Source organism: Mixophyes fleayi, chromosome 8 (genome assembly GCF_038048845.1).
Source record: "Mixophyes fleayi isolate aMixFle1 chromosome 8, aMixFle1.hap1, whole genome shotgun sequence".
In the NCBI taxonomy this organism is placed as follows: domain Eukaryota; kingdom Metazoa; phylum Chordata; class Amphibia; order Anura; family Limnodynastidae; genus Mixophyes; species Mixophyes fleayi.
Window position 1 is genome coordinate 23,118,997 of NC_134409.1, and position 24,180 is coordinate 23,143,176.

Below are 24,180 nucleotides of genomic sequence, written 5' to 3' on the forward strand. Positions count from 1 at the left end.
AAAGCTTCACCCACAAAATATAATAACGACTGTTCCAAAGTTCCCTCACTCTCATAATTAATTTAAGCCATAAATGAGTCCAGTAAGTATTGTAAACACTTCGCCAATGCACCTTTTTTCATCTTTCTCGCCCTTTGATTTTCAGGGGGTCCGTGAAAAAAAACAAATCTCTTACTGAAATTTAGCATAAGGGGTTCTCAGGTGTCACCAAACTGCCAAAGGGATCCATGGCACAAAAAATGTTAAAAACAACTAGAGAGAAGGGGTCTTGACCAGGCGGTATTTTAAGAAGAAATTAGGCTGAAATTTAATGATGGTAGGAAGAGTTTTTAGGTGCCGTTTTTTACTGTCTCCACCATGCGCTTCCCCAACTATAAAAGTTTCAAAGATCATTAATACAGGAGCAATTCCTAAGAGTGGAATGTATCATCATCGTCAAAATTTGCTCTGGTGCTCTATTTTTATGGTGAAAAAAACTACTAGGAGTGAGAGTAATAAATATGGTAGAAGAATACAGGAATCATATGATTCCCTTCTATTATTTAAGTTAGGCTTGTTACATTGAATGCCTAACGCCTACAAGCGCTTACAGCAAAAGGAATTCATACTGTGCTTTATAACGCAGAGATTGTTTGCTGTCATGGATTGTCCGGATGTGTGTCCTTTCATCTTAATCTTAATATGACTTAACATTTGTAATGTTCGGTATAATGCTGTGCATTTTTTATTGGATTCCCGCTATTCTTTAAATCCTACCCTTAGGCATACCATTCATTGATGTACTACTTGTAATAATGGAGTTCTGCCGATCACCGGCTACACTGTATGGATGAAAACATTGCACCACTGTGAGATGAACCTTAAGAGAACATAAACAGAATCGGACAGAATAAAATGAAGTATTAAATACAAAGTTGCTGTTCAATGCTTTATGATATTACATTCAAAAATACACCCACTACTATAGATGGATAATATGTAGTCTCCAAGTTATTTTCAAAAATCATAATTTTATTTTTCGCTATTTTATTGAAATTTTGAAGGCAAGTAATGCCATTTAACATATATTAAACATAATGAGACCACGTGTACGGTAAATTGCTAAGTGGTTTAAAACTTAACAAGGAATGCTTTGGAACAGAGATTATTCCAATCACTGATTATGGGAAAACAAAGAACAATGGAAGATTATCATCAATCTGCGAGAAGAAAGGGGGATGGTGTAAAAGTAGGAATAGAAGGAAGGGAGGGGGGAATTTAAGGGGAATGTGAACAGTCGCCAAACTGCAATGTTTAAAATAGAAGGGTCAGGTAGAAGTAGGTTTCACAGTGGACAATGGAGGTTCTGTTTCACAGTAATCAGTCCAAGGTGACTAGATGGTCTCATATGCAGTAGGGGTATTGTGTAAAGTGGACGTTATACTCTTCATGTTGAACGTGGACCAGATGGTCTAATATGCAGTAGGGGTATTGTGTAAAGTGGAAGTTATACTCTCCATGTTGAACGTGGACCAGATGGTCTAATATGCAGTAGGGTTATTGTGTAAAGTGGACGTTATACTCTTCATGTTGAACGTGGACCAGATGGTCTCATATGCAGTAGGGGTATTGTGTAAAGTGGTTGTTATACTCTTCATGTTGAACGTGGACCAGATGGTCTAATATGCAGTAGGGGTATTGTGTAAAGTGGACGTTATACTCTTCATGTTGAACCTGGACCAGATCGTCTGATATGCAGTAGGGGTATTGTGTAAAGTGGACGTTATACTCTTCATGTTGAACCTGGACCAGATCGTCTGATATGCAGTAGGGGTATTGTGTAAAGTGGACGTTATACTCTTCATGTTGAACGTGGACCAGATGGTCTCATATGCAGTAGGGGTATTGTGTAAACTGGCTGTTATACTCCATGTTGAACGTGGACCAGATGGTCTGATATGCAGTAGTGGTATTGTGTAAAGTGGACGTTATACTCTCCATGTTGAAGGTGGACCAGATGGTCTGATATGCAGTAGGGGTATTGTGTAAACTGGCTGTTATACTCCATGTTGAACGTGGACTAGATGGTTTGGATGGTAGAGGAGATAGATGGCGGGGAAACATTTTTCCAGTGAGCTGCTATGAGACGTTTTGCAGCATTTAAAATGTGCCAGATTAGTTTCTGGCAGGAGAGAGTGTAAGGCAGAGTCAGGCATCTGGACTCTAGTTACGGAGTGGATGAGTGAGTGTACTGCCTTCCAATAGGTTCTCTGATTAGGGCAGGACCATCAAATGTAGCAGTGTGCTCCACTGGCCACTGGTTCTCCGACAGAGATCAGTGTAGTCGCGGGAAGATGGACTTGATGCGGGTGGGGACCCAGTACCACCTGTAGAAGACCTTGTAGGAATTTTCTTTCACATGTACCGATATAGAAGATTTAGATAAATTAAGACTAATCTGGGACCATTCCTTAGGATCTAGAACCTCCCCTATGTCCCTTTCCAGGCTAACTCATGTGGGTCTTTTGCATGCTGATTATGTAGTTGAATCAATTGATAGTTCAAATAAGACTTTTTGAGGAGATGGAGCCACGACAAAGAGCCCCCAGAGGTGACCACTGGTCAGAAGGTGGAGGGAATTTATGGGAGTTGAAATAATGCCGTAACTGGAGGTTTCTTTAGAATACCTGGTGAGGAAGCGCAAATGTAGTTCTAAGGTTCGAAAGACGCGCATAGGAGCAAGTTCCTAGGAAAACAGGAGGTTGTGCCACGTTCTTTGTGGTTGTCTTTACAAAGGTCCAAATGTAGGACCGAAATGTCGAATTATAATGTGAGATATGGAATTGAATGAAAATAAAATAAAAGCAGAAATGGTGATTGTATCTTTTAGTAAACTGCCATGTGTTTTGCCACTACATTGTTACTAATTTTAGCCAGCCAGCTTACTGCAGACTTTGGGCAAAATTAATGAAAATTTGGACAGTTGTGAAGAGATCCTTAGAAAATAGACTGTAAGTGAATATTAATGCTCTAAATAGTAATATAGGGGCAAAAAACAGCTCAAAATCACATAATTTTACCTATTTTTCACAATTTTTAATTAAATCTAGATCCAAAACCAAAAACAACACATTTCAGGATTATTTGGGCAAAAACCGAGACATAAAGATGTTTTAGAACCAAAACCACATCCAAACCAAAACTCGGGGGCCAGTGCACATCTCTTATGCATATGCGTTTATAAAAAACAACCCTCAGATCACACAAGGCATCTTAAGATGCATCCAGCTTTGCACCAGTATCACATGCGTCAGATTTCTGTCAGGCATACGTCAGATACACTTACACCAAACCATAAGCACGAAATAAGTTTTTTTTAATATTTGTTTTGATAGCGAAAAACGCCTTATTAGGTTATTTATTAGGTATGTTTTAAATAACACCCCCTGTATAATACAGCAGGTGTCATCTTCCTTTTTGTGTACAAATAAAAGAAGCAAAAAATTTATTCTAAAATCTGCCCCCAAAAATTATATAATATAGACAGAATCAATGAAGAAAGTGGCATCAGTTTCAGAGATGAATTCACCTTCAGCCAATAGGAAGTGTCTATCTAGTGCTGGCAACTGCTATCATAATCAGTGTGTATTTGCACAGCTCCCATCACCCGCAAGTGATATGACTGATCGCAGGTGTAGCGGTGTCTCTGTACATGGTTGCCTTAGTTTACATGAAAACAGCCCCACTGTACTCAGTTTGAGTTTACACACTCCTTCCCTCCCCTATTCCACCTCTCCAAGTGCCAGGTGGACCAAGTACCAAATCAGTATACTGATGTAGGCATACACTGTTTTTTAGGGCATGCATAGTACCAAGGTATGTATTTTATGCTAAGCAAACTCAGCATGGGCTCCTTTGTTTTTAATGCTGAGTTCTAATTGATCACAATATATGTACTATTCAACTGATTGATTGAATTTCATAAATTAGCTAAAATCCTTTGCATATATTTTATATTGGTATGGTTGTATGGTTTGTCTTGGCTTAACTGAGTAGTATACTTTAATTAAAGAAAAAACCACTAGCCAAGTTATAAGATGTTGTACTTACAGCCCTTGAAGTCCCAAGTTACAGGCTCTTCACACTCCACTGCCATGGATCACTAATGACAAGGTGCTATACTATGATAGTACACTATGATATGAGCCAGTATAGGATAACACATTGTAATGAGCTTTAGGTGTCAGGAGAGAGCAGGGAAGCCAGAACTAGCAAATTAATCTTGTCTCTCCCCAACCCCCTTACCAGGACTCCAGTAGAAGGTCACCTATCCTCCATGACCCTGATGCATTTTGGGTAAATGTCACAGAGAATGCATGCAGTCTCAAATTCTCAAAATAAGGCCCCTTTAAACCAATTCTTGTCGGTCTGCTCCTACCCTCATTTACTCCCACCATAAGGATTTATGTACACAGAGGTTTTGCATACGTATACAGTTGTAATATAACAACAAGGGGAAAATAACATTTTAAACTAATAAGTATACTTTTTATTCTAGGCTCTATTACTGTGTAACATCTCATCATCATTAGCTATTTATATAGCACAACTAATTCTGCAGCGTTGTACAGAGAACTCACATCAGTCCCTGCCCCATTGAAGCTTACATTCTAAATTCCCTAACATACACACATACATACACAGAGACTAAGGTCAGTTTAATAGCGGCCAATTAACCTACTAGTATGTTTTTGGAGTGTGGGAGGAAACCAGAGTACCCGGAGGAAACCCACGCAAACACGGGGAGAACATACAAACTCCATACAAATAAGGCCATGGTCGGGAACTGAACTCATGACCCCAGAGTTGTGAGGCAGAAGGGCCACTGTGCCACCCATCTTATACAATGTACATGTGTGAATGATGAGTGAGCTGGTAAAGGTGGAAATAGAAGTACTGGGAGAGGAACTTTCCCACTACCTTTATTTCGGACCTCACCAGTGCGATCACCATTCTATTCAATGGCAAGTAGTGATTGGCTGATTTTTAGTCCCAGTCCGGCCCTGCCCATAACATGATGCCACTTACGGTGGTGTACTCATCTTGTCTCATGGCAGGAACTCCCTTGTCTAAACCATTATTGTTATTGTGTCGCAAATTTCCAGAGGAAAGTACAATGGGAGAATACAGCATAGTACAAAGACGTAGTGGACCAACAGGCAGAATACAAAATCATCACAGTATATCATCCATAGACTTAAACTATAAAACACTACCAATTATTCATTGGTAGATTATAACCAAGCAAAAACTTTTGAATGAAGACTTCCAAGTACCCATATTTCACTCTACAGAAAGAGATCAACAACTTTTGCAATGGAAAGTTTAACATGATAATCACATCTGCATTTTTATCTTTTAGGTATAGAACAAAACTCATTGGAAATCCCCAGCAGATCCAGCCAATTATCGGCCCCAAACGGATTCAAGCGGCATTTTCTGAGTCATAAATTGGACTGTGATAACCAGCCTCAGGACCCAGACAGATTGTTTCAGAGATGTTTCCTTGCCACTGTGACAACAATCAATGTCCAAGGACCCTCTTGAGCGTAGCTCTCCTTGTAATGTGTAGATATGGATCATTTCATGAGTTGCGAAAAATAAATCCTACTCTGTCGACTCAGACTGTTTTGATCTTCAACTTTTTCAACAGGTTTTGTAATATAATGTGATTTTATGGCTTGTATAGGATACATCCCTCCCTTTCGATTGGTTCCTGATAATGTTTTTCACACAAAACATTTTTTTCAGGTTTCGGAGCAGCAGAATGTGAAACTGAGAAAAATGTTTAAATAAAAGTATAAGGCTGAATGGTAATCACTGTCAGTTTCTTTTGGGAAATCCACTGTGTCTAGATAGCACTACAAATATTTAAATCTAAAGGGCTAATACTCGATTCCACAGTCCTAACAAGCCTGTCATGAAAGAGACAGTAATTGGTGTAGAGGGACATATACATTGTTGAAAGTGTAATTAGATGTAAAGTATCATCATCATCATCATCACCATTTATTTATATAGCGCCGCTAATTCCGCAGCACTGTACAGAGAACTCATTCACATCAGTCCCTGTCCCATTGGAGCTTACAGTCTAAACTTCCTAACACAAACAGACATAGAGAGAGAGGCTCTAGGGTCAATTTGATAGCAGCCGATTAACCTACTAGTATGTTTTTGGAGTGTGGGAGGAAACCCACGCAAACACACGGGGAGAACATACAAACTCCGCACAGATAAGGTCATGGTCGGGAATTGAACTCATGACCCCAGTGCTGTGAGGCAGAAGTGCTAACCACTTGGCCACCGTGCTGCCCATATATATATTGAGAATATTCCCTTCTGTCCGTTGTGCGTTCTAATATATTCTCAAACCTTTAAAGAAAGGCAATGAACATTTAATTTAGTCTGTTTTTGTTCTTTATCATTCAACATACATAATGGGAACAGGAGCATAACAAATTGTATTGAAATATAAGGTTTCTTTAAACCAACCAATACCCACATTTCTTAGCACTATAAGGTGTAGCTAACGGCTGATCACCTTTCTGGTGCGGTCCCTTTGTGGTGCCTTATAAATAAAAGATAATAATAATAATTGGTGACTGTGAAAAAAACATTTGTTGTAACTCATAGCCTCCAATGAGACAGGTTATTTTACTTTCCAACCTGTACTATAAAAATGATAGCTAGACTACGATTGGTTGTGATAGCGATATTTCTTAAGTGAGCTATCAGATAAGATATATCATAATGGCCGGAGAGACATTAAATACACAAACAGGTGGGGGTGTAGTATATGCTCTGAGTTTATCAAGACAAATTATCATTATTATTGATCCAAGGGTGGTGAACACAGGAAACTCAGTGTTCTTTTCTCAGGTCTGTGAAATGGAGCAATTTGAATGGAAAATAATTTGCCTGGGGCAACATTTTTACCTCCGGTCTAAGTGCAGATTCTGTACTGCAACCGCGTACATATAAAGAAGCCCAAATGGTATGTATTTACGAGTGGTCATACAAAAACCAGCCATTGTGCATTGAGCCCATCAAAGGTTCATATGGTTTGTCCCTCATGTAATCCAAATAAAATCACACATGATTAATAACAAAATCAATATCACAGTTAAAGTAATTCATTACACTATTTAATACAAGCTGCATATGCACAAACCAGAGTCTCTATTAATAGTAGAATTGAGGCACAGGAATCAACCTTAAAATACTGCTCGTCAAGACCCCTTCTCTCTAGGTGTTTTGATTGTCCCAACATATTCAGCCACTATTGGCACGGCTTGTCACAGATGACGGAGCTGGTAACGGTAATCAACAATGCCGGCCAGGTAGATAACAGATGCAGGTCATAGTGTTCATCACAAACAGTGGAACAGGTATGCAGAGATCGTGACAGTCCAACATACAGCAACGATGACCCCACAGCAATGATGAAAAGCAGCTTACCACGGATTGTGGAACAGGTAACAGCAGTCAGCGATGCAGGCCGAGCAGGTAACAGGTGTGGATCATAGCGTTTACCACGAGCAGTGAAACAAGTATGCAGAGATCGAGGAATTCCAACAAACAGCAACGATGACCCCACTTCAATGATGAATAGCAGCTTACCACGGATTGTGGAACAGGTAACAGGTGTGGATCATAATGTTTACCACGAGAAGTGGAACAAGTATGCAGAGATCGAGGAAGTCCAGCATACAGCAGCGATGAACACACGGCAGTGATGAATAGCAGCTTACCACGGTGCAGGCCGAGCAGGTAACGGGTGTAGATCATAGCGTTTACCATGAGCAGTGGAACAAGTATGCAGAGATCGAGGAAGTCCAGCATACAGCAGCGATGAACACACGGCAGTGATGAATAGCAGCTTACCACGTACAGGTAACAGCAGTCAGCGATGCAGGCCGCGCAGGTAACGGGTGTAATTCATAGCATTTACCACAAGCAGCAGATAAACTCAGTTTCCACGGGTATGCATCCCAACAGAGACATCAGAGTAACAGATATGACTTGAAGAACCAGCAATGAAAGAATGAAAGGAGAGGCCTTAAAAATGGAGGCTGACCAATGGTAACCTGACCAGTACACAGGTGTAGCAAACACAGGTGCAGACCATGACTGATTGTCTGCACTAGAACAGGAATTAAAGTGACAGTCAGTGTTTAGAGGCTCAGGTAGAGGTACCCGGGGAGCGGAGTGTGACAACATCCCTAAAGCATAGTGGTGGGTTAGTTGACAATATTAACCCTAGTCTGTGTGGTAGGGAATATAGATTGTAAGCTCCTCTGGGGCTGGGAGTGATGTGCATGATAAAATATTCTCTGTAAGGCACAGATCATTATGTAGGTGCTATATGAAAACCTGTCAATAAATAAATCTTATATTAGAAATGCTAAAAGAATCCCAGATATACTTCTATCTCTTGATGCTAAAAAACGCATTCAATAGAATATTGTGGACATTTATATCCCTCACTCTGGAAGTTGTTAGCATCTATGGAGATTTCCTTACAGACATATTTGCTCTATATTCAGACCCATCAGCAATGGTAGTGATCAATGGGACACCATCCAATAGGGTTATTATCCGAAACGGTAGACAAAGATGTCCGCTGTCGTCCATGTTCTTCACTCTGGTTATTGAACTCTTACCGGCAGTCATTAGATCTTCACAAGTATACCAGGAAAAGTTTCCTCCGCTCTCTTTCAGATTACAAACTGATCTGGCTTTGTGGCGCCACTTTATAATTTATTGGCCAGGCAGTATAATTATGTATTTTATGTATTCCTTATTTATCTTTAAACTTTAGTCTTCTTGCCTTAAGGCTTTTAAAGGTGTGTTTATTCTGCACCATTTGTGCAGCGTGCATGTAACATGTACATTAAACCCCTTAATACTTAAAAGATCACAGGAGACCAAATTCGGCTTATTTTTTTATTCCATGCTTCTTAATTGCACTTAGCTTAACCTAAATGCTAAACAACTTAGTGTCATACTTCTTAATTGCACTTAGATTAACCTTAATTCTTCTGCATTGGGACCATTACCATTTTGCACTTAGATTAACCTTAATTCTTCTGCATGGGACTAACCTAAATGCTAAATAACTGAGTGTCATGCTTCTTAATTGCACTTAGATTAACCTTAATTCTTCTGCATGGGACCATTACCATTGTCAGCATGTCTAAACCTTGCACCTTGTCTAAACCTAACTTATTTGTTTTTCCTTTTCTTCTTTTTTTCTTTTTTTTGTATTTTCTGAATGCTCTTTAGGGTGAATTGAGGTGACTCCGGCAGGTGGAGAAGGTCACCGTCATCGTCACGTCTTAAGCCTCTAAAACATCAGCCGATTACGTCTGTAACCTGTAACAATGAAAAATAACAGCTAATTAAGTTAAAGATTCACTTTTTCATGGTAGACAGAATTTGTTGAGGAAATCTTCTACAACACTGGTCTAGACTGTAATTTATACATTAGCTGGAACATATATATTTACCTCTCCTTGTGCCTTTAGTAACGGTCACACGCTTCTTCTGCCTTGTGTACCGTCTCCTCTTCCGGGAAGTCACTGCCCGAGTTTTGGGCAGGTGGCCCTTCTTTTGTTTCCTTTGATAGGCCATTGTGGTAGTCTATTTGCCTTCAGCCAGGAGCAGATGACTTGTGGGCTCCCAGCCCCCACTTTTATACCCTGAGACTACTTATGATGTCATATGGGTGGGGTTTGGGTGTGGTCTGGCCAATTTTTGTGACATTATCAATTTGTCATGTGGGTGTGGCCAATTAACCAGTCATAAGGGTCACACTAAACATTAACATCTGCGTTCACAGCAACAATAAAACAGGTGACTGAAATATACGTTCCAGGAGAAGAAAGAAGCAAGCTTTATATTTGGTTTGTAAACACAATCACATATGTTTGGAAACGGTGTGAAAAACAGCTCAAACAGACCTACACGTAGTGGGAGGGTTATTAAGTACAGCCAGGGTTTCCAGCTGTCAGTAAATTTATTGACTCTAAAATAACTGAATTTGCTATCAGTCAATAGCAAAAGTAAATGACAGAAAAAAACAGACCATGAGATGAAAATAAATTGATCACAATAATTTCTTACAGGTGATTATGCTTAATCATTAGTCTTCCCTTAATCCAGAAAACCATATCCATATGTATTGATAATGGAAGGACTCTTTTTGTATGTGACATAACACAAATCAAAGTAAAAACATATTATTTATTACCTGATGACAGCTGGATAAAAACATCAAAACGAGCCAAGCTTCAAATTTGCATATATTCTCCAATCAATGTGTGGATGTACACTTACCTCCGCTTGGTGAAATACAGGCATGTAGAGTAAGTTCTCCTCTGTGAAGTGAGGTGGTAAGATGCCAGCGACTTGCCTCCACAGCCTGCGGGTTCACTGAGTAACCATCACTGGGTATAGGATCCCCACTACCCTCGTTATTGTAGCACGCAATGCTACATTGGACAATGAGCTGGACAACATCAAGGGGTATATTTACTAAATGGCAGGTTTGAAAAAGTGGAGATGTTGCCAATAGCAACCAACCAGATTCTAGCTAGCATTTATATAGTGCATTCTACGAAATGACAGCTAAAATCTGATTGGTTGCTATAGGCAACATCTCCACTTCTTCAAACACGCAGTTTAGTAAATCTAGCTCCAAATGTCTTCTCAAAAACATTGAACAGATATGAGATCAATGGGATGAGATCATCATAGATTTACCCACCAGTCGTCACCTACCCACTCAATCCGATGCCGAAAAGCACTATAGGGTCAACGTTTTCTATGTAGCTGTAGACTCCAATCTCTCTGGTTTCCAGCATCCATTTACTTCATTGGAAGTAATTTGTGACTTGTTTAAGTTTCTTTAGGAGTTCAACAAAATGAGTATTGAAGCCCTGTGCTCCGCAGCTGAAAACTTTCAGCAACAACACAAGAAAGATATTGCCCAAGATTTCAGTGACACACTCACTTTCCTGAAGTGAATTTATAGTAGAAACTTTAAGCTGGAAAGCAGCCAAAGGAACTTCTTACAGAAATCCTAGAACTTTCTGGGGTGTTTACCAACATCAGAGTTTATTTGCACATTTTCCTAAGTTTGTCAGCATCTGTTGCTTCTAATGAACGTTCAGTGTGCTGAAGAAAGTAGAAAGCTATCATCGCTCAACTGTGGGGCAAGAACATTGAATGGGCTAGCCATGCTCAATATTAACTGTGGCGTGGCACAAAAGCTGGATTTCTCCAAATCGATTGCTGTATTTGCAGAAAAAAAAGCTAGATAAGCACTTCTAATTTGAAATTTCCAAAATTCCAGTACATCAGTACACATATATATATATATATATATATATATATATATATATATATATATACATATATATATATACACAGTACTTATTTGTACATTTTAATAAAGTCAAGCAATAAAATCAATTGAGGTGGTAACTAGGTGGAATTCCACCCTGTACATGCTTCAGAGGATGGAGGAACAGCGCAAAGGCATCCAAGCGTATTGCACAAGCCATGACATTGGGAAAGGAGGGGGGATGTATTTCACTCTTGCACAGTGGGGAATCCTTTCACTGCTGTGTAAGGTGCTGAAACCATTTGAAGTTGTGACGTGTGAAGTGAGTGCAGATTCTGTTTGAGCCAAGTCATTCCTTTAATTAGACTATTGGAAAAGCAGCTTGAGAAACTGAAGGAGGAGATGAAAGCAAGCAATTCCACAAAATATGTTGGCCTTGTCGATCAAGTACTTAATTCACTTCACAATAATCCTCAAGTTATTAAAACCAAAACCAAAACACGCAATGGCGGTTTGGCAAAACCAAAACCAAAACACGCAATGGCGTTTTGGCAAAACCAAAACCAAAACCAAAACATGACGGTAATCCAGATCCAAAACCAAAACCAAAACCAAAACAATGGGGGTCAGTGAGCATCTCTAATTAAAACACTTTTAGTTCCTGCCTATCTCCAAACCTGGAACTATATCTTTTAGAAGAATGAGGAAAAGGAAGAATAATTCACACATTGATAAATGAATGCCTTTTTGCCTGGGTCACTTTATTAACAAACTTATGAGCTTATGTTAACACGAATGATTTTGTTACTTAGAAAAGGAATATTTATAATGTAGCTGCAACCAGTTTTAATTCCATCTGTCAATCCCTATTATATAGTGTAATGTAATATTGCTGAGTTTCAAGAACATGGTAATAGATAGCTGTACTTCTCATCAAGTGCTAGCGTCTCAGCAAGTTACTATACTCAGCTGTCTTTGCTGAGGCTTTTTATATGTGTGAATGTGTATCATAAGAACATTTACTATGCACAAATGTGTTGATTTGGGTGCAAGTGTATCTGATGTGCACCTGACATTAACCTGACGCATACACCCCTGGGGCCAGGCGCGGGCTGACAATAAGCAGCCAGGGGGGCACACAGGCGGCCGCATCACGTGTCATATGATGCAGCCGCCTGTGCGGCCCGAACAGAGGTCACTCTGAGCGGCCCGGGGGACCGATGCTCCCCTGCCCCCCGGGACAGCCCGCCCCTGCCTGGGGCAGAGCTGCATGCAACAGGAGATGGGTCCGATTGGGCATATGGATGTTAATAAGCTATTTTTACCTGCAAGTGTTTACCTGCAACATTATATCTGCTCTGGATGCTGAACTCTGGTCTTGCTAATTCTGTTCTCACTACCTTCTATAAAGTCACTAACTAACCTAGGGGGCATATTCAATCAGTGCCTCCGGAAGGGGTGCGAAGGCACTCCGCGTTACCGCAACATCGCATATTTTACTTCGCAGCCGTAGGTTTGCGAAGGGAAATCCGCAATCTTGAGGAACCAAATTACCATAGAAAATGCGCTGATTGAATATGCCGCCAGAAATGCTTATCTGCTGCGTTATTCCATCCATGTTACAGTGATTAATTCATTTTTTCAGTCAGCACATTATCGGTAACGGACAGTAGTTGCCAACATTTAACTGTCTACTCCAGTGATGGCTAACCTGTGACACTCCAGATGTTGTGAAACTACAAGTCCCAGCATGCTTTGCCAGCTATCAGCTAGTTATGTAAGGGCAAAGCATGCTGGGGCTTGTAGTTTCACAACAACTGGAGTGTCACAGGTTAGCCATCACTGGACTACTCGATTTAATCTCTGAGTAATTGCCCTGTTACTTGGGAAATGATTACTTAACTACAGTAATCTTTGTATTTATACCTATGTGTATATATATTATATATAATATATATTTATATATATATATATATATATATATATATATATATATATATATATATATATATATATATTAAACTCAGGGAGAACCGACTACTTCTATTTCCAGTATACCCCATGATCCTTCTCAGAAACACTCCCAGCCAGACTGAAAAAAGACATTTAACATGTACGACCTCAGCTTAACAGAGGGAAGCAACAGAAGCAATTATTTAAATTTGTCTCCCGGCAGAGGTCTGATCTGACATTCAGGAAAAGGTTACAGAAGAGCCAAGTGTGGCCTTTCATATGAATAATTGAAGGGGTGTGGCACAGCTATAATTGGATGAAGTCAATCGAATCAGCAATTAAATTGTAGTACAATTCAATGTGTGCAATCTTATTCTTTTTATATTTGACTGTCATTTATAATGTAACATAAGTAGAATAACAACTGGCTCCCTGAGCTGCGAGCAGAAAGCCGGGTTAAAACTACTGTAATAACGGTAACAGTTTTAGCACGGTGGTACTTCGGGGGGATTGAATTCCCCCCCATAGTGCATGGTAAGGTACATAAACACTGCATGCCAATTTTGCAACACTTTTGAAACTTGAAAAATTCCTACAAAAGAGAAAATTATTATACATCCAACTCTTAATATTTCTATTAGATGAATACCAAATAAAGATAAAAAACAGGTTTGTGTGAGGGGGTATTCTCAAATTTTAAATTGCCTGTGTGACATTTAATCAAAATTATATCTATTCTAAAATGCTGTGCGACTTCCACTTGTGCAAACTATGAAGCTTTCAACATTAATCCACTTTGCTTTTGTGTAACTACATTGCTTCTTATTCTCTAATGTCTTCTCTTCACAGATCATTGCGTTTGAGTATTTTCAAGCAACTGTTTTGCTTTGATAGCCAGATACACATTCTATCAATAAACATTTGGATTGACTTTTACACCGTTTGTCTTTCTGTGACATTTGTACTAATCTTGCTTTTCCAGGAACACTTTTGCGATGTTTGTAAATATGTTCTGTAGGCTTTGAAACTGTTCCAATTAAAAGAACAGCTTGGTACACGTATATGAAAAGTCAGATATTGATCTACTCCTACAAAACTGTTACAATTTGTTTCTGTCTCGGTATGACATTAACAACCTTTAATGGAAGAAATTCTCATCACCAAAAGCTTATCTCAAGGTGTATCATTAGTTTGGGGAATCAAGTCTCCATCCTTTGGCACATCTACTTAGAAATTAACCTTGTGGTGATTTAATGAAATATTCTACAGGAGCGTATTAATGTTGAAACTCTTTTCACACATTTCCTTGTGCTTTTTATACAAATATCTACTATAGTTCTTTGTACCATGTTAAAATATAAAAAACTCTCATACTCAAGTCTCCATATCAAGACTATACTTGGTACGCACCTATTCTTGTTATAGATAGCTCACAATTACAGTGCAATATCTATCTATCTATTTATCTATCTCATATGTATCTCATATCTATCTATCTCATATGTATCTCATATCTATCTATCTCATATGTATCTCATATCTATCTATCTCATATGTATCTCATATCTATCTATCTATTTATCTATCTCATATGTATCTCATATCTATCTATCTCATATGTATCTCATATCTATCTATCTCATATGTATCTCATATCTATCTATCTCATATGTATCTCATATCTATCTATCTCATATGTATCTCATATCTATCTATCTATCTATTTATCTATATCATATGTATCTCATATCTATGTATTTATCTATCTCATATGTATCTCATATCTATCTATCTCATATGTATCTCATATCTATCTCATATGTATCTCATATCTATCTATTTATCTATATCATATGTATCTCATATCTATGTATTTATCTATCTCATATGTATCTCATATCTATCTATCTATCTATCTATCTATCTATCTATCTCATATGTATCTCATATCTATCTATCTATCTATCACATATGTATCTCATATCTATGTATCTCATATGTATCTCATATCTATCTATCACATATGTATCTCATATCTATCTATTTATCTATCATATATGTATCTCATATCTATCTATCTCATATGTATCTCATATCTATCTATCTATCTATATCTCATATCTATCTATTTATCTATCATATATGTATCTCATATCTATCTCATATGTAACTCATATCTATCTATCAATCTATCTATCAATCTATCAATCTATCAATCGTATGTTTTACTTATACAATGTTAAAATATATCTTCAGTAACAAAATCTTACACACCAAACATAGCTGTTCAATATAGGTGATACAATATATATGTCTTGGTGCTTTAAATTCTCCATGTGTATCTGTACATGTGTGTGTATCCCAGATTCCATTATAATCCTAACATTAGCAGCATTAGCTCAGCATTCCTATATATCACAGCAATATCCTGGTATTACAATGTAGTGCACATTCCATATAGACACTATAGATTCTTTAATCATTGTGCATAACATAGAAGCAGTTCCTCATTTACACTTTTTCTGATTCCCCTCTATGAAGTACATATACTTCAGGCTGATATGCAGGAAAGAGCTTTATTTTCGGACAATAGTTAAATAGACTTTCCCACCAAGATGCATTAGCGTTTTCCTTGGAGGCATGCAAGACTCTTGTACCTTAATGACGTTATATTACAATGTGATGGTTGCTTGTTTCTCTGACTCATTGATTCTCTCTCTTGACGTTGAGCTTCTCACCCAAAGCCGAGGGATATCTCGTGAAGTCTCACTGGAGTGCATGGGTGATGTCTAGTCGCTTCTCTGGGTCACTGGTGTTCTTTCTTTTTACTCTGCTACCATTAAAGCCTAAAGTAGAATTATATGTACAATAGGCTCCTTGAAGGACTGGTCATCTATGGTAGCATATACCAGAGATGAACAGTCCTAGTTACATATACACTGTTGGTACCAGCACCAGTATCCTTGTCCTATAATAATTTAGATGATGATTCTGGACTAGCATCCATCAAGCCGGATCCATCAGTGACCAGCATGACTGGCCTATCTTTATAGGGACAAATACAAACAACTCAAAATACATGTTTGGTCGAATTAATAATTTTCCCACCCAAAAACAGAAGCTTCCTGCCTGACATTTCTATTTCTGTTGATAACATGACCATAAATCCCACCCCGCAAGCTCGTTGCCTAGGTGTAATCCTTGATTCACAACTGTCATTTATTCCCCACATCAACTCTATATCTAAATCATGTTACATACACCTAAAGAACATTTCCAGAATACGCACATATCTGACACAAGACACCGCATAAACATTAATTCATGCACTCATCATCTCCCGCATCGACTATTGCAATTCCCTCCTTACTGGTCTTCCCAAAGTCAGACTTGAACCCCTACAATCTATTTTGCACGCAGCGGCTAGATTGATTTTCCTTACTAACCGTTATTCCTCTGCTGAGCCACTCTGTCAATCTCTACATTGGCTGCCTGTATATCAACAAATCCAATATAAAATTCTTCTACTAACATACAAGGCCATCAACAAAATTGCACCGACATACATCTCCTCACTTGTCTCAAAATATCTCCCTACTCCACACCTCCGTTCTGCACAAGATCTACGTCTCTCCTCCACTCTTATCACATCCTCCCATTCTCGGTTACAGGATTTTTTCCGGGCTGCACCCAATTTGTGGAATTCCCTCCCACGCACAATAAGACTTTCCTCTAGTCTTCAAACCTTCAAGCGTTCACTGAAAACCCACCTCTTCAGACAAGGTTATGATATTCCTCAACCACTATCTTAATTGCCCTAGATTACCCTATTACCATCCTCTACACTGCTAACGCAAGACAACAACCCTCTGACCAACATTGCAACACACACAGCCCACTCAATACTTTTACCTTTGCATTCTAGCTGGTCCATTGTGCAATATGATGTTGCACAGGCCTGTCCAACCTGCGGCCCTCCAGATGTTGTGAAACTACAAGTCCCAGCATGCCCTTCCAGCTATCAACAGGTTGTCTTCTGGCAAAGCATGCTGGGGCTTGTAGTTTCACAACATCTGGAGGGCCGCAGGTTGGACAGGCCTGATGTAGCACATGCCCTTGTGTTTCTAACTCCCATTGTCCTATAGATTGTAAGCTTGCAAGCAGGGTTCTCTTACCTCTCTGTCTGTATGTATTACCCAGTATTGTCTTATCAGTGTTTGTTCCCAATTGTAAAGCGCTGCGGAATTTGCTGGCGCTATATAAATAAATGTTGATGATGATGATGAATTTTGGTGGTTGTAATTTTATGTGTATGTGTGGGCCGTAAAACTAAAGCCTATTCTAAACCAGGCCTTATATATGTAACTGCCCTTTTCTAGTAAATAGGAAGCTTGTACCTTTATATGCCTGACTGTACATAGACGTATGCGTTTGCGTAGGCTTAGGTGTACAGCCTTTGCTGCAATGTTTTGCTGAAGGCTGTAGAAACCTAAGGGATAGGACATAATTTTTTATATGCATTGCCTAAAGAAATAACCATTACTGCACCTAGTTGTAAAGAAGGCCTATTCTCAGTCCTGTCCCACCATCCTCAGAAGGAAGACTTGCTCTTTCTGGCCTGGTCTCCTATATCCAGGGGAGTAGGAACGAAAATTTTCATGGGGGGGACTACTATAGGGCTTGGAGCCTTTTTCTCGCGTTTGGGATTTCGTTTTTACAACAGTTGTAACAGTGACTGTAGATATACAAAGACTCGCAATCCTATGTTATTTTTTGTCTGTATTTCAGGAGTTTGACAACCCCAGTTTCATTGTTTATTTTACTATAAAAATTGATTTATACATTATTAAATAAATATTATTTAATATTATTATATTTATATTATTAATATATATTATATGTTAATATATTAATCTATTATATATTAAATTATTTAATATTCTATTTTTCTGAAATTAAAAAGTATTATTTACTCTCTAACTTTAAAATAAACTCAGACAAAACAGAAGCCCTAGCTCTCAACTTTCAGCCTACACTCAAAAACACTTGCAAGACACATTAAAGTTTAATTGGCAAACACACCATATTAAATATTTAGGAATCAAGCTACCCAAAAGTCATGACAAGCTATTTGCGTCCAACTTTGCCCCTTTAATACCCACTTTAAAACGAGATCTTCACTCTTGGTCACCTCCATACATATCATGGGTTGGTAGAGTCACCTCAATAAAAATATATATCTTACCCAGGTTTCTTTATCTATTTCAAACCTTACCAGTTCGTGTCCCCTTCGCTTGTTCTCAAAGACTTACAGTCCAGTATCTCTCAGTTTGTATGGTCCAGCAGACGCCCAAGAGTCCGTCTAAAAGTCCTCTACCGACATGGTAAAAAGAGTGGCTTGGGTCTTCCCAGCCTCCATAAATACTATTTAGCATTGCATCTCACTCAAGCAGTTTTAGCTCACGCACGACCTCACACTAGATTATAGGTCGACACGGAAGCAGATCTTCTACAGAGGTCATCTCCTAGTACCCTATTCTGACTTGATGTAAAAGACCTTACCCCTCTACACACTCTCCCTCCTACAGTTCGCTTTTCACTTGAAATATGGAAATATTGTATGCGCTCCTTCAAGCTTATAGATAACCCCAAATGAATGTTCCCTCCCTGGAACAATCCAACATTTCCTCCCAAATCTTTTCCCACTGGACAAAGCATTACATTATGTTTTTACCTGATATAGTTCCTATGGGTTTTTTCCCATCTTTTCCTGAGCTCCGCGATCTACTCCACCTTCCATCCTCATTCTTTGATCAATATCTTCAAATACGTCATCTATTCAACAACCAAATAGACCCACAAACTCCTTACTGTTCAACTCCTCTGGAGTCTTTCTGTGCCCACAGATCAACTTCTAAAGGACTAATTTCTACTTTTCTCACGTTGCTGATGAATAACAATTTACCTGATAAAGAGCTACATGAGCTCCACTGGGATGAGGACATGGCCGCGATTTTAGATCCTGAAGAGTGGACTGATATCCGAGAGGCAGTTGCTAAATCCTCAATCTGTACTCAGATAAAAGAAAATGCTTACAAGCTTTTATTTTGCTAGTATTTAGTCCCTTCCAGACTGAAATCTATTTATCCTACAACCTCTGACCTTTGCTGGTGTAACTGTGGTCATTGAGGTACCCTGTCCCACAACTGGTGGAGTTGACCAAAAATTAACCTTTTCCGTAGCTGATCTTATCCATAAAATAACCAGTCTAATGTTTCCGTTCCATCTCTCTTACTATCTTCTTTCCCGCCTTCCCCCGGACACTCAAACTTGTTTGGAAATTCCCGAGCCACATTCTCACTGCTAGATGTTTGATAGCTAGAAGATGGAAACAAGCTGAGAGCCCCACAATCCCAGATCTTATTCAAACTGTTTTGGCAAATATATAATTTAGAACATACGACTAGCGTCTTAAATGATCGCCCTAACCAATTCCTTCCTACATGGCATTCTTGGCAAGTTTACTTTACCTCATCATAGCACACTTCTTAATGAAAATTTAAAGAATATACTTTTGGTATTGAGTCTTTCTTCACCTTCCTACTTTCCTATATTACTCCCTCCTTACTCATCCCTTTACTAACAAGCCCTCCCCTCCCCCTTTTTTTCCTTGGCTTTTCCTTCTCCCCCCCCCCCCCTCTCCCGACCCTTCTTTCTCCCCATTTTGATACAAAGAGTGCATTTTCACAATAAATCCTCAATCTGGATTAACCTTGTAATACTGCTCCAGACTGTTATTTACAAGTTATTAATACTATCACTTTAAACATATGTGAAATGCCTCTAATGCTTTCTTCTAAAATTCTGGTATGTATTGCTGATTCACTTTCTGTACCTCTTATTTTTGGGAAAAAAAACCTCAATAAAATGTATTTAAAAAAGAATAAAATAAAATAAATATTATTATTAATATTAACTACCAAGTCATACAATAGCTATTAGAAAGATAGATAAATTCAATTGTTCATCTTTAAAATGTACATTTTTCATAGTCATTAACCTAGATTTTATTCAGATTTCCTTGACAGCCTAATCTCATTTGATTGGGAGTATTTTTAAAATCTATAGTCACTGCCTCACAGGTTATGGTATGTGTTATAAATTTAAATTGCTATATCTCATGTTTGTTACTGGACGCACCGCACGAAATTCAGGGTAAAAGTAAAGTGAATAGTTGTTCATCATAAATACAGTTTATTTATTAAATGTTTATAAACGGAACACTTACAGTTTTTTAAAAAAAAAAAAAAATCAATCTGTATTAAATCTATACTAAGGCAATCTATATTACAGAACATTTGTTAGTTATACTAAGACAATCTATAATTTGAAAAAGTTTTCACAAGTTTAGAACAGATACCATGATTTCAGAAAGTAGCATTAAGGCTTTTGTTTAGCCCACCCAATAGAGATCATGGGGGGGCAACTGCTCCCTCTGACCCCCCCCCCCCCCCCAGTTCCTACGCCCCTACCTATATCTAGGTGCATTGCCCTGAAATGTAGATTGGTGATGTCACAATACCATTTGTGGTGAAAATCTGCTTCGTAAAATACCCCTACAGAATAGATCAATGACACGCAAATATGTCCTCCATGACTTCACCAACGTAGCAGGTTTTGTGCTTCTCCCTCTCTGGCACTACTATAGGACTATCGATGTATACAGATGTAGGATGTTTCTTTTGGACAAATGCCGCAATAACCTCTAATTGTGTTGCAGCTTTCTATTGTTAATCAGTGGTCGAAGTGGGCCAGCCCAGTATACAACGATATTGCACGATCTGCATGCTGCAGCTACTGTCTGCCAGGAACTATGTTGAACCTTTGTATGTATGTGCATTCTGCCTGTATTACCACTGTTCCACCAAAGGGGACACTGTGGTACTCTTACCTGCCAGAGCTGCCTCGTTACTCCGGGATGCTTAACATCTACCTCTGGCCTATAAAAGCCTGCTTGTCTCAGCAGTCTTTGCCAGATCATCTGTTGCCTTTACCTGGGTTGGTATTTCTGTGTCCTATCCTGATTTATCTCCTGGTATTGACCTCTGCTCGTCCCTGCGTTTTTGAACCTCTGCCTGTGACTCTGTACCTACTTTCAGCTCTCCAGTGTTTCTGCTTTATCCTGTTGCAGAGTATTACCACCAATACTTGCTTTCAGCTCTCCAGTGTTACAGAGGACTAACCTGTTGCAAATTGTTAGCAGCAGACTCTACTACCTTGTGGTAAAGTCATCGCATCCTGTGTCTGTTACCTTCAGTGCCTTGCTCTGTAGACCATTGCATCTTGTGTGTCATCTCCACTACTATGTGGTAAAGTCCTGCAGACCATCACATTCAGCATCTGTTGTTTACTGAGTTATTTTGCTATTTCTACCTTACCCTACCGTACTGCATCCTGAAACCTGTGTAACCGGTGTTTAATAAAAACCACTTTGTTCACTACGCTCTCTCTGGTCTTATATTGGGAATCCTGACCGGTATCCTATACTGTCATTTCTGAGTCTAACTCACCACTTGGTGAACAATTATCACAATCAAATTTGTCTCCAATGCAGAAGTCACAGTGGCTGCGATATTTGCATAGGCTGCAGTGCATTTTGGGCTCCAGAAAAATGTCTGCCACTTGTATAAGTTAGTCAGTAATAGAGGCACACTGTAAAATGAAAGTTACTAAATCTGATTTTCTGGAAAAACTTTATCTAGGGACTTTCTCTCAGCAGAAAGAACAAATAACAAATTATTCATTGCTCAACACCAACATTATATAACACAGTGATTATATTGCATTAATAGCAATCATAATTGCTTAAGATAAATAGAAATACGCAAGTTATTTCCAACCAATAAATGGAGTCATCAAATTAATAGCAATATAGCACATTCAGTTCAAAGAAATCAGTAATGCCTCAGAAAAAAAATCACATTTTGTGAAGAAAGGAGTCAGCCCAGGCATTTCAATTGGATCCATGCTACCATTGTGCTTAATACAGTGGAAACTGATTCCACAGCAGCCTTTATTGGGGACATTGGCAACAGCTGAGATTCTATTCTGAGAGCAATGATCAAAGGAGAGGTAAGATTTGATGTTTCATCAGCTCTTCTCTGTAACAAACCTGCATTTTTTTATTTATATCTCTCAATCCTGGGACAATTTTTGTTTCTAAGAGCTCTGAGATTGCATTTTGCTGGATTAGCGTTACACTACAACCATCTATACATAGCTCCATCTACTTCAGTACAATTATCTATCCGAAAGTATTAGGGACATTAATTTTGTTCTAAGAAAGAAAGTTCCTTGGAACTGAAGTGTGTTGCTATATTAATCTGATCTGTCCATATATTGGCTGGAAATATCTTGTGTGTTTCTATCGATTTTTGTTTTTAGCAATTTTGTACAAATTCCAGTATTATAATTGGCATTAATATAACATGATCACTGTGACATATGATAATATTACAGTTGTATATATTAATTGTTTATCTGTTATTTGGCATTAATAAATTATCTTTTATTTACATATCAGCAAGTTGATCCCTTTTTGTGAATTCAAAGATTTTTTGAATCATTTAGATTTAATATACACTTTGTCCCACCCTTTTTTTACATAGCTAATAATTACATACTATTATTTATAGGGTATCTTTTAATTAGCGCTGTTTATTTTCTTCTTTTTGATATGTTCGATGTTTAGGGGTAGCAGAACTCCGAGAGAAGTAGGTGCTCATACCCCTGTTGAATACTTTAGCACCATCTAAGGATTTTGTGACTTCTACTATATTCAGTTTTGATATAAATTATTTATTTTCCTGTCTCCTTAAAAAATAAATAATCTTTATTCTGGTTTGGAATGAGATACATGACAAGTCTGTAAAAAGCTTATTAGATATGTGGAATCCAGTCGAGCTGTTATATACTGGCGTTGTGTACATTTAATTCCTGCTTTGTTTTTGTTCTTCTGTCATAACTAATCATCTGTGTATGTATGAACAGATGTGCTTGCGTTGGCTCTTGTTTTATGTTTTCATGTTAATGTCATGTTCATTAAATCCTTGCTGGCCAGAGATGACTACAATCCCCAATACACTGACAAATCCACAAATTAGCTGTCTTCTCATATATGATCATGACTCACAGCATGATTGCATTTATCACACCCATTAAATCTGTTGCAAAATGCTGGGTGCTCGAAGGACCATAAAATAGTAAATGTAAACTGTAAATGTAAACTGTTGCAAAATGCTGCTTGCTATAGGCAGGGGCAAATGTAGGATTTGTAGAGGGGTTTCCACACTACGCCGCCAGTGGGCGTGACCAGCATGCATGGGGGCGTGGCTATAATTTTAGACAGTGCTTGGCTGCTCTCCAACTCTTCCTATCCCCATCATATACATGGGCAATGGTGCGTGTACTACTGTTAGGTGCACGCAGCTCTCCCTTTTCAAGCAGAGCTGTGTGAAGCGGGGGCAGGGTCTAGCCACCTCAAGTATACAGTGCCCCAGGCTTGCAGGGGGGGTTTCCAGGCACTAGAAACCCCCCCCTTGGTTTGCCTATGCTAGGGACTATAAAATATATTGCCATATTCTAACCTGTTGGTCAAAGGAGGTGAAAAAGACAGAGACTTGAGTGTGAGAAAGCCTCCTCCCCTCTTTGACTACTGCTAAGTATGTTCAGCCCTCTAATTAAAGGCATCAATGAACCATCACAACTACAAAAACAATCATAGTCTGCATAACATGTTGGTGCTATATGAATAAAGGATATTACTTATTATTATTATTAAC

General features: G+C 38.6%; 1 protein-coding gene and 1 long non-coding RNA gene across 2 annotated transcripts in view; one reads left to right on the forward strand and one right to left on the reverse strand.

Annotated features, from left to right (window-relative positions):
• SHISAL2A (shisa like 2A) overlaps window positions 1-5,856 on the forward strand; it is a 50,995-nt gene extending 45,139 nt beyond the window's left edge. The window contains exon 3 of the mRNA XM_075184022.1: window positions 5,402-5,856. Coding sequence (XP_075040123.1) covers window positions 5,402-5,586 — 185 coding nt within the window. The 3' untranslated portion in view covers window positions 5,587-5,856. The remainder of the gene's footprint in view (window positions 1-5,401) is intronic.
• Window positions 5,857-8,971: 3,115 nt separating this feature from the next.
• On the reverse strand, window positions 8,972-9,692 carry LOC142100025 (uncharacterized). The gene is made up of 2 exons (XR_012678659.1): window positions 9,549-9,692; window positions 8,972-9,414 (listed from the first exon to the last, which is right to left on the reverse strand). It is a non-coding gene; the product is annotated as an uncharacterized LOC142100025 (long non-coding RNA).
• Window positions 9,693-24,180: the final 14,488 nt, after the last annotated feature.